The sequence below is a fragment of the Triturus cristatus genome, chromosome 6, assembly GCF_964204655.1.
Source record: "Triturus cristatus chromosome 6, aTriCri1.1, whole genome shotgun sequence".
Classification (NCBI taxonomy): Eukaryota; Metazoa; Chordata; class Amphibia; order Caudata; family Salamandridae; genus Triturus; species Triturus cristatus.
Window position 1 is genome coordinate 1,696,055,674 of NC_140589.1, and position 12,098 is coordinate 1,696,067,771.

General features: G+C 45.1%; 1 protein-coding gene across 1 annotated transcript in view; it reads right to left on the bottom strand.

Moving 5' to 3' along the window:
- Positions 1-12,098, bottom strand: part of LOC146821852 (spermatogenesis-associated protein 7 homolog) — a 1,028,728-nt gene that overhangs the window by 450,727 nt on the left and 565,903 nt on the right. The window contains exon 5 of the mRNA XM_085609389.1: positions 8,396-8,517. Within this exon, the coding sequence (XP_085465515.1) occupies positions 8,396-8,517 (122 nt within the window). The remainder of the gene's footprint in view (positions 1-8,395; positions 8,518-12,098) is intronic.

The window sequence follows — 12,098 nt, forward strand, 5'->3', positions numbered from 1 at the left end:
AACTATATGAAGAAATAATAAAGAAGAAACAATGAGAAAAAACTGAATAGTTTGTATAGAATGTTTAACCTGATAATCAAAATCTGTTAGACACATGGAGCTAGCAGGATCTCTACCTGGATGTGTATTTTATTGTTCATTTTTTGTGTGGTATGTTTGAGAATATGTTTGATGGGAATGAGAGCTGTGAATGTAGATTTGATGGCCTTGCTTAGGGGTTCTCTTCAAATCATTGTCTTAATCCATTACACATTGTTTATTGATGTTTAATAATGTCTCTATGATTATATAAATATAAAAAATTGAGAAAAGCTAATTTTGATATGCATAATAAATAAATTGTGATAAAAAAATAATAAAAAATCCAAAAGAAATAACTATATGTGATGAACTGTTTGTTTATGGGGAAATGTCATTCTTGTGAGTGATTACCACTGTAAAAATAACGATAGGTCAGATAAGAGGTTGGGTCTTTTTTGGTGTTTCCTCCCCTCCTCTTGGATCTTGAAGTAACTGGGGCATCAGTGGTGTATCTAATCATTGTAAGGCGGAAGCTTCTACATATTTCTGGGATTGCATCCCGTGTCCATGTCCTCGTGCCACTAGAAGACTTTGTTTGCGTGGCAATTTTTTGATATTCAGTATGCAGGATTTCTGCAGTTATTAAAAAAAAAGAGAAGGTTTTTGAGTGCCGGCGTCTTTCTCAGCATCTCCAACTTCTGAGTGTCCCCAACTTCAACAAGTTGAAGACGCTGAGGAAGACGCCGGTACTCAAAAACCTTTTACGTTTAAAGACAAGCTGGCATGGGCGGGGAGCAACACAGCACAAGGGGAGAAACAGCACACAAGGGAGAAAGGTAGAAAACACATGCACTCTCATGGAGTGCTGACTGAAAAAGAAAAAAAGTAGATTGCTAAATATGAGCAGTGGAAGGATACAAGTCAGCCAATCAAAAGGATCATAAAGAGCCTGTGCTGTATGGGAGGGGATACCCTCAAGAAGAGGAAGGCACGCCATCTAATAAGAAGCAAACAAATGACAATGACAATTATGCCAACTAATGGTAGACAATGGGAGGCAGTAAGCCCACTGTACGTTTACAATAGGTTTTTCTCAACCAACCAGCTAATCTGGTCAGCTCGGCCTGAAAATGGGGGATTTTGCATGATTTACTTTTTGGCAAATGATTTCATCCATTCACACACAAGGGAGCTATAGAGGGAAAACTGATCAGGTCGCCCTCCACTCAAAGCAACCAAAAAAAGCAAATAGACCTGATCAACGAGGGCACTTGATTCCTTTGACTTCCTGAGTGGGAGTGGGAATTCATTTCCTACCCCAACAACAATCCTTCTTATTTTTAAGGTATTGTCCCTACTCACGCTAGCCCTGTCTTTTTATTTATTATAAAACTGACCTTCAAATTAAGAGTCACTGTGTTATACACAAATACCCTCCACTTTACCAGGTGTATATAAGACATAATATTGTGAATACATTTGTGGAAAAAATTGTGAAAAAACGAGATAGCACCTCACGTGCGCAACACCAACAGAGCTTACTGGTTGATTAGCACCAGTCGTGCCCAAGTTTTTCATCATCGGTCGCTATATCGCAAAAAATAATGGTGTGCAGAAAACCAGTGAAAAAATAGATATGTGTCTGCTGATAACATAAATGATAAACCCTGTGAAGTTAAAATTGAGATAGGCCACACCGTCACCAAACCACTTTATTCTGAACTCGTGGGCCTAATCAAAGTAAAAACAAACTGCATGCTTGCAGACCATTTAATGATGGGCCGACATGTTTCATTGCCTGTATATCGTAGAGGCAGTTTCTTCAGGGCATGGGGTCTTAATCCACTTTTCTGGACCCTTGTTCTGTACATACAGTGACCGGTAGTCGCCAAGGCCCCTCGTACCAGCTGACCACCTCGTCACACAGGAACTCAATTCTATTGTGAGCCCTGTTGCGTTATTAGGGCACTTGTGTTGTCCCAATTCGCGTGTACCGACAAACGAGCGTTTTCTCGTTCCCGTTCAGCAAGTCAAAGCAATCAAGTGCCCTTGATTTTTTTTTTTTTTTTTTTAAACCTTTATTACAGTATACGAAAAATATACAAGGATGGGCCTACAACCTTCCGGCCGGCCGCTAGCAAACAGTGGGAGCATAGATACAATTATTGAAACACAAACGACAAATGATAAAGGTCCCAGAAATCGAAGGAAGCGTTGGCGGCCACACCATCCGAAGCCCCCAATTGGCGGTTCCATTTTTAAGAGAAACAATAAACAAATCCACAAGGCAGCGAAAATCAAAGCAGCATTATGAGCTCCCCTGGGGAGGACCCTACCGATCCACAGAAATAGGGGGGGGGACGGGCCAAAACAAAAACAAAGCAAAACCGATACCCAGGACCAAGGGAACAAGCAGACTAGGGTGACTGGGCCACTGCCGAGTCAGGCGTCAGTGGCGGGGCACAAATCCCGCCACGATAGGAGTTCCAGGGGCCCCACACATTCACACATTTCCCAGGCTTACCTCTCGCGACATACACTACCTTCTCCCGAAACATACACCAATCCATGTTGTCCTTCCACACCGAGACCGTTGGCGACCTCTGGGAACCCCACAATTGGGCTATGTCACGCTTGGCCACCATATATCCCAGAGTCACCCACCACGCCTGCGGCACCGTGTAATCAGTTGGCTCCCACACATTCAACAAACATCTCCTAGCCTCGGGAAACAGCTCCACACGCGTGACCGCTTGCAGCACCGCATGTACACCACGCCAGAATCGCGCCACCTCCGGGCATTCCCACAAAATATGCAAGAAGGTCCATAGCGAACCACACCCACGCTTACACATCCCATCCACGGCATATCCCATACGCATCAGACCCGGTCCCGTAACATAGACCCTGTGGAGTATCTTGAGCTGGACGAAACGAAGGCGGGCCGGTATGGCCACCTCTTTCGGGGAGGCCACCGCAGACACCCAGTCCTCGTCATCCAGCTCCAATCCATCGGCAACCCATGCCTCGCGAAGGCCAGTCAGCAGTCCCGAGCGATCGTTAATGAGCTTTTTATAAATCAATGAGATAGTGCCGTCCGGGACATGCCCATCTAGCACCCTATCTTCCAGAGGGGAGCACTCCGGGATGGACGCCACATCCGGGAAGACAGAACACAGCGCGTGACGAACCTGTATATACCGGAAGTACTCCCTGTCATGCAACTGGAATTCCGCCTGCAGCACATCGAACGTTTTAAATCCCCCCCTCGTCCAAAGATCACCCACCTTACTGATACCTATTGTGTCCCACTTCTCAAAGCCTTTCGAGGTCCACAAGCAACCCAATCGCTCCGATGCATACAATGGCGTCGCCCGGGTCAACCGATCCTTCCATCCCATCGCCAAGTTTGCCGCGTGCCGCACCCGTACCGCGACCCGCGAGGCGTGCGTCGAGCGATCTAGAGTAGAGCGCACGATTATAGTCGCCTCCCGATAGTAACAATTTATCCATTTCAAAAGCCGGGTTAAGGGTGGGCCCGTAGAGGCCATGGTTTATCGCAGCCAGCTGGGAGGCCCAGTAATACCGTTTGATGTCTGGGAGGGCGACCCCCCCGTCATACCACGGGAGCGTTAGCTTCGCGAGGGCGATACGCGGCCTCCCATCCCAAAACAGGTGGCGCTGCAGACCCTCCACCTCCCGAAAGTAGCGCGCCGGGACGACGTCCATCGTGTTTTGTAGGGCGTATAAGAAACGTGGCAGCGACATCATTTTAAACAGTGCCGCACGGCCGAGCGGCGAGAGAGGCAAGCGCCTCCAACGCGCCACATCCTCTTTCAGGCGCTGGAGGGGGGGGGGAGTAAGTTCCGTTTATATCGGGCCGCAGCGTCAAGGGTGATAAAGATACCCAGGTATTTAAATTCCTGTGAAGCAACCTGGATAGGGCAACCCCGTGGAAGGATAGGAGCCTCTCCCGAAAGGACATACACACAGGATTTAGCCCAGTTGATGACTAAGCCGGAGTTGCAACCAAATGAACGCAACACATCCACCAACACGATCAATGATTTACGCGGGGAAGCAAGATACAAAAGAATATCGTCCGCGTAAAGGGAGACGCGATCCTCATACTCGGGGGTCCATCGGAGACCACGAATCGAAGGGTTCCACCGCAGCATCTCCGCCAGAGGCTCCAAGGCAAGCGCAAAGAGGAGCGGCGACAGCGGGCAGCCCTGCCGCGTGCCCCTGCCCAATTCAAAGGGAGCCGATACTCTACCGTTCACAACCACCTGCGCCAGCGGTCCGGAATATAACAATTTCACCCAGCCAATGAATCCCGGGCCAAACCCAAACTTAGCTAGCGGCGCCCAAATATAAGGCCACTCAAGCGTGTCAAATGCCATAGTGGCGTCCAAGGACGCCAAAATGGCTGGCTCTCGTATAAATGGTACCCTCGCGAGCACCCCATGCAGACGCCGCAGGTTGAGCGCGGTGTTGCGATGAGGGATAAAGCCGGACTGGTCTTGATGGATCAGATCGCACACCACGCCAACCAGCCGATTAGCCAGCACCTTGGCGAGAATTTTCGGCTCTGCATTCAACAACGAGATAGGCCTATAAGACGTGACCCGATCCCGCGGCCTCCCCTCCTTGTGAATAACTACAATAGTGGCAAGACGCTGGTCCGGCGGGAGGGAACCCGCCGACCGGGCCGCGAGGAACATATCACGGAGATGCGGAGCCAGCGTGTCCGGTCGCAGTTTGTACAATTCGATGGGCAGGCCATTAGGACCCATGGCCTTGCCAGAGGCGACCGAACGTATGGCGAGGGCTATCTCATCAGATGTCGGAGCCGCATCCAACAACAGTTTATCCTCCTCCGAGAGGGAAGTCAGCGCAATGTCTTTAAGCAGGTCATGGGAATCCTCTTCCGAGCGGGAAGATACCGGGGAATACACCCCACGGAAATACTCAGCAAAACAAGCAACAATTTCCTCCGGCTCAGTGACACACACACCATCCAGTCTCTCAATCAACGGGACCACGCGACTCGCTCTCTCCCTTTTATCCAACCACGCAATCATCAAGTGCCCTTGTTGATCAGGTCTATTTGCTTTTGTTGGTTAAATTATTTAATCCAACCCTAGTTGTAAAGACCCTCTTGTAACTTTTTTTTACATGAAGCCCCGCAGGGAAACCCAGCCTACAGCTGGTGTCATTTTGTGAAGGTCACTTCTCTTCCATGTGGTGTGGGTTACCTGGTCTTATGTCATTGGACTATCTTTCAGTCAACTTTCATTATGAACACCTTTACCACCTTTGCCTGCTGACGATAGTCTCCAATTACTGGACAACTCCCATTTTATGTGGCTTAAAAAGCACTCCTGAAATGAAGTCTACTCAGAACTTCACTGTGGAATGTCTGTGTGTGAGCACAGGTAACACTATCCCTCAGGCCTGATTCCTTTGTGCAGAACTGACCAGAATAACAAAACTAGCAGAAGGACTTAGTTACTGCACTGTTAGACTAGTAGACTCTTCAAAATGATCCTGTGTTCACACCTTTAGACAGTCCATTTTGGAGCACATATTCCCACTCTAGGTACCTTATAATACATACTTGAGATGCTGCAATCCCTGTATAAAACCAGTCTCTAATTGCTTTATAATTGGCGACCTGTGACCCACACAGTAGCCTATTATACAGAAAGGATGTGAAAACTCAAATTATTACAGTTGAGTTCTGACCTCACAATACCTGCAGCCAGCAGGCAGGGTAAAGGGAGGTCATGCCAAGAGCATAATTAAAGCAGCTGTTGACAGAACCTGAAAATAAATGTGGCTTTTCTTTCTTTCTGCTCTGTTTTTCTAGCTGTACAATGATAACTGGAAAGGAGATATTTATTGCGACATGTTCATTTTTGCAATCCTTTGGTAATTATATAAACATTATAATCTTTCTGCATTTTTCTACACATTCCAAGCTACCCTTTTATTTAAAACAAACTGACTTGTATTAGACCGATTTCTATATCTTCCTGCAACAAACAGGTAACAGCTTTTTTGATGAAGCTAATTTCGCTCTAGAGATTCTATTTTAGTTCTTCATGTTTGCAAAAATACTCTCTCTACATACCAAGGATTTACAGGGTTTGTAGGAAAGGTGATGGTGTGACCATGTATTATAAGAACCCCTGACACACTTGATAAGGATATTGCGAGTCACCTTGGAGTTTCAAAACCTTATAAAAACTCAGCCTTTGGCCTCATTCATCTATATGGTTATGGAACTCTTTGGGACTTGAACTATCCTTATAATGTACTGCAGGGTACTTTATCTCATCTATCCCGACACATGCATGAGCTGGTCTTCAAAGCCATGCTTATTGTGTAGACTACTTGCATGTATGTTTTAATGTATTTATTATTTTATTGTTGTTGGTAGCATACTCACAAGGAACTTATCGGCCTCAAAATACATTCTTCAATTATTACATCTTGCCCATTTATTACGTTTTGTTGGATTGTCAAATGAACATCTGTTAGGTAGCAACTTTCAGCTCAAGCATGCTCTTTTGTCCATCTCCTATACTTGTTACATCATGCATGTTTATTTCCACCACCCAAGTCTGATATGTTTCGTATACTTCACATATCATGCCCTCTGCTTATGTAAAGCCCTCTTGAAGATTATTCTCAAAATATGGACTCATGCGCTATTTAGTATATATAGGGCTCTCAGTGTTTCTTATCTGTTTACCTGTTCATTTGCATTAATCAATGTTTATGTATTTTATTTGTGTTCGTCAACATTATTATCATGGGGAAAAGAAGCGGCTGCTGGTAATTTTCCACATTGATCAGTGCAGCTAATATACATTTGGGATCTGGGCGCCGAGACACCTCAGGGTATTTGTGCGCTCAATAAATTGCTTAAATAAATAAATCCGGCTAATTAATAACTTGCCAATCCCCTCTTCTGCCCCTTTGGTGTCTCTGAAGCCAGTTGCTGGAATGCCAGGTCCCACTAGCTGGTAAAATGCCACAACAGCTGGAGTAGTGAATATTTCTGGGCTCAGAGACATCGGAGCCAGTCTCAAGGGGTGCGAACGTTCACCTGGTGAAACAACTGCATTGGTAGGGTAGAAGTAAATCTCAGCCTCCCTCCCACCTAGCCAAATATCACTGGTGGGCCATACAAGCCCCTTCCCCGCTAGAGCCAGGCCTTCCTCATCCCCTCCTCTCATCAGTCTCCACCCTTATCCCTCAGAAGAAGATCAGCCGTGGGCCATTGTGAGAACACAGACCACAAAACCTCAAGAGCTGATAGCATTCCCTGTGCCCTGCCATAGTATACCCAGACCGCCTGGCCCCTATCCCAACCCTTACCCTAACGGCCCTCTCTCTCTCTTGTATCTTCATGCATTTCTGATCAGGTGGAAAAAGTCAAAAGGTTTTCCACCGGAAATGGGGAAAGAATCACAGGAAAAGGTCCTGATATTTCCAGGTCTGTGTGGTTAACCCCATTCGGGGGGAAAGTCTGGAACAGTTGAAGATTAGTGTAAGGATAATGGCTGGAACTGGAGACTCCACTCCTCTATATCCCCACAACAAAGTTCACCAAACTTGTGATGAGGAAATTAGACTCTCTTCGCCTCAGTGTAGAGTTCTCTCCTTCCCTTCACATGCCTGTTTTGACAAGATCCCTTTATAGATGCACTGCTCTATAATTCTGTTTGAATAGCCCCTACTCTCTGCAATGTTTATGGCGACAGATGCAACAATCTTGTGTTTCCTTATAGACCCTTCCGCCATAGTTGTCAATGAAAGACTTTCCTCTCCCCAGTACGACCTCACCCTGATGATTTATTATAGCCTTGACAATTATGAATTATAGGCTCGAAATGTGTTTTGGCAAATGTTTATTGAACTAGCTGTAACAAAGCACATCTTTACTTGGAGAGAATGAAAGCTGCACATACATAGATTGTGTTTGGACGTGTCACTGTACATGTGTGTCACACATGGGGTGTGCAGCGGGTGCTGTGTTGATTCATCATTTAGGGCCATATGTAGGAAGCCCAATACCGGTCGGTAACGGCCGATTTTCGGTAAATATACCGTTACCGACCGGTATTTAGGCTTTTGCTATGTAGGGGGATCATTTCTGGATTCGGTAATTTACCGAATCGGTAAAATTCGGTATTTAAGAATCAGTAAATGTAATTTACCTACATATGGCCCTTAGTGTTCAGCTTCCAGTCTCAGAGAAGAAAGACTGGTTGTGTTTGATGGGCATTGGGCACCTAGCTCACTGAAGTCTGCCTTTCTGCTGCTGCTGCTGTGCTACCGTGTGAGCACAAGTGTCACTTACCGTGTGTGTCTCGGGGGAATCACTTCTCGGGAGCAGTGTGGAAGCAGAAAGAATCCTTTGAATTTCCCTTTTGAACTGCTCGACAGCTGCCATTAGCTGTTCTTTCTTCTTCTGATCCTTATCTGTCAAGAGGAGAACAATCAGAAAGTAATGACTCCAAACCATCCTTTGTGCACGGGCGTCACAGAAGCAGGAAGATTATCCGGCTTCTCTTTTAATGTGTGTTGTCGCTATTGTGTGAGTGCTTGCACAGACCCAGGACATCATTCTGAGCAGTGTTTGAAGGAGCGGCCCCTTTTCTGTCTCCCTGTTGCGCTTTCTTTCGGTGCTCATTTCACCCACATCAGAGCACGCGCCCGATAACCCACTCTGTGACCCCGGAAGTAATATCCCACGGCCTTCGACCTCAAAAAGATTAAAGGGAGAGCTGGAAAGTCTTTCAGGGAGTGAGAAGCAGCCCAGAGAGGTGTCGCTCCAACAACACAGTCCAGGGGTCTCCAACCCTTTCTGTAATAAGATCTATTTATGGTCAATGGAACTAATCAAAAGCTACTAACATAATTAGTGTTGCAATAATTACTACATCAGACAAGATTACATTAGTGGCCGCCCTATGCAGTGTCACTACTGGAAATAACCTGAGTGCATCAAGCATGGTTGCAAGCAGTTGTGTATGAAAGACTTTGTCAATATGGAATGCCTCGACATGGGTAATACATAATGGCCATAGCTGAAATGCCTCTGGCACATCTGTAAAAAGTCTTTCCCAATGCCACATTATTTATTACTCAAATAACAGCTTTAAATATATTTTCGAAAGTCAGCCATTTTTCTCCAAATAGCTTATGAGTTCTGAAAATAAAAACATTTGTGTCTCAGCCACACACTCTAAATTTTAGTATACGTATATAAATTGAACCAAGTAAACGCTTGTGATTTAGTAGTCTGGGTTGCACACAGGAGAGCTACTTACAGGTACCTGGAGAGTTGCCAGTAGATCATGAGCCACTCGTTGGAGAAGCCTGATGTAGAGAATTTGACTCTCAACTGCCTCAGACGCGTGTGCTATTTGACCCTGACGGGACCATAAGCCACTGCTCCTGCATACCCACAATGGGCATGCACACCTAGCATTAGCTCAGTTTAAATACAGCGCTTTCTAAAAGCAGTGCACACAAGCTACTACAGGAGCACACATAGCCCATGCCGTTTAAAGTTAGTGGATGAGGACATTTCTGTTCGGCCAAAGTCCTTTGTGTCCTTGAGGTTTGTCTCCATTAGGCTCTATTAACTTTAGTGTTAGCAGTAATTTATTCCTGGTCCTGCTACAGCATGAGCTGGTACAGCAATATGTTTAATGCAATTGCTTAAATTCTCTACCTGACTTTATTGAGAGAAGTCATTTGGAACCTGTATTTTGTAAGTCTCTGGAAGCATCCATTGGCTTTGGCCATTTTAGGGTAATGGCTGACATGACAGTCAAAATGAAACCGCCCTGGGGGGGGGGAGTGGCGGGTGCAGCAGAGCTGTTTGCTAGGGTCAGTTTTGGGTGATTTTGTTACAGGGGCTGATAATGCCAGACCCCGTTAACAAAAATGGCCCCTCAGGGGCATAAACTGGCCCCAACCCTCGCGACTCACAGGGGAAACGCCCGATGCCCGTTACCGCCAGTCCGGCCCTGATGATGGTCTTACACAGAGGAAGAACCGCTGGTGGTAGCAACCCTAAATTAGGTCACCATTAGAGGTGTGGGAGCCAAGAAATTTACAGGATGAGCTGAGCCATAGCAGAGCCTGAAGATTTGCTTGACACTTAGAACCCGTGCACAATCTGTGCCCATGAAAATGGTTGCTATGTCAATCATACAACAAACATTACGTAAAATATGATAAAGTCTCTTCACAATTAAAAAAAGTGCATTTCTTCAACATGTGGAAGTTTTAACATTGATACGTCATTTTCTAGAACTGCACTGAGAGGAAATTATTAAAAGTGATAGTTTTTAAAACATGAAATTCCTGCCCCCAACATGGCCACAGTGCCACTGGTGAACCAAGAGGCCCAAGTGGCAATACAGTTGTCCTGTGAACCCTGCATGTGGCACAGGTTCTCAAAGATAAGGCAACATTATAGTGTATTAAATCAAACACAATAGGTTTTGGTACAGCTGGTATGCTGAACTCGTATTTGATATCATGTGTGACAGTGAAGAAAAAGGTGGATCGAAAAAATAAAATATTTGCCTGAGGTCCCACAATTTAGTTAAGTTAGGAAGTAGCGATTAAGCCAAGGTTTTCGATTTCACTTCGTACAAATCAACCTCAAAATCGGTATCTATTGGTTACCCTTTTTGCCTCAATTTTTATGGCTTTGTTTTTACCTCTTTATGCATGAGGGTAGAGCAAAGATGACAGGCAGAAGCCACATGATAGCTCGTCTCGTTATGGGCTCAAGGGCCCAAAGGGACCTCGAGCTGAGCCAGAGCTAGGCTTCGGGCTCGAGCCTGACTCGAGCTTTTAGTGGCTTGCCCACCACTAGTCACCAGTGTAACTCCATTTCTGGTGGTGGTATTACCTCCAGATGTTCTTGCGGATGCATACTAATATTTCACCCCAGAATATCTCCACCACCCCTAAACCTGTTGCCACTTCCTGATATTTGCCTATTGCAAAGGTCTTCAAACTGTAGGATGCCTCCCCTGGGGGTCCATAGCTGTATTTAAAGGGGGGCGTAAATGCCTCTGCATGTATTTGTAAATTTAGGATGGCCTGGAAGCACAACCTTGGTTATCTGGTGTTTCCAGACTGTCTTCATTGACAGTGGTTGAAGTGCATAAAAAAAGATGGGAGCAGTGATCCTGAGCTGTGGTGGTTAGGACAAAGAGATGGTTAAAAAGAAAAAACTATTCTGTAACTATCTTGTTCTTTCACTTTCAGGTTACTGCATATAAAATAATGTAAACACCTTAAATGAAAAATAAATGCAAGTTAAACATTTTTGGGAAACCTACTCTTTTACGTTATGAAACCTCAATTGGTTAATGTGATCACTGCATGAGTTTGTGTGTATGGCCAGATTGTCACAAAACGGAATCCAGGTTGGGGCAGCGAGGAATGGAGACTTGTGTATTTATAGTGCTACGAAGTCTCAACCTGTATCAGAAAGCACTGTGAATATGTAAGTCATTATTTTAAAGATGTATTGCACACAGCATAAGATAGGCTGTTTCAAAATGGTTAAGTGTTTAAAAATGAAACAATTCCTTTCAAAGTATATATTTTAGTGCAAACATTTTTATGTGTCCATTCAAACGATGCATTGCAGAACTCAGCAGATCACCCACCCCCTTACCTCTCAGAAAGAATAAATCATTGTCACAGTAAAGCTTCAAGTGACTTCATCAATTTAAATCTGTACAGGCTCCAAAGCAACCTTTCCATTTGGCGGTTAATCAATTGCAGCCATTTACATTTCTTTCAGGTAGCAGGCACTCTGTGAGGCATGTTTCTTTTGCCCTCCCTCTCTCTGCTTCACAGCACTGGAGACGCGCCACACTATTTATTTACAACTAGAGGCACTTCAATTTATGCATTAACCATCGAGGTACAGTTGTTGAACAGAAAGTATGAGAACTGTTTTTGTAAAATAAAAAAATTAAAACCCACATGGTCTGCATTAATCATCCAGGTGCGGTTGTTTAACA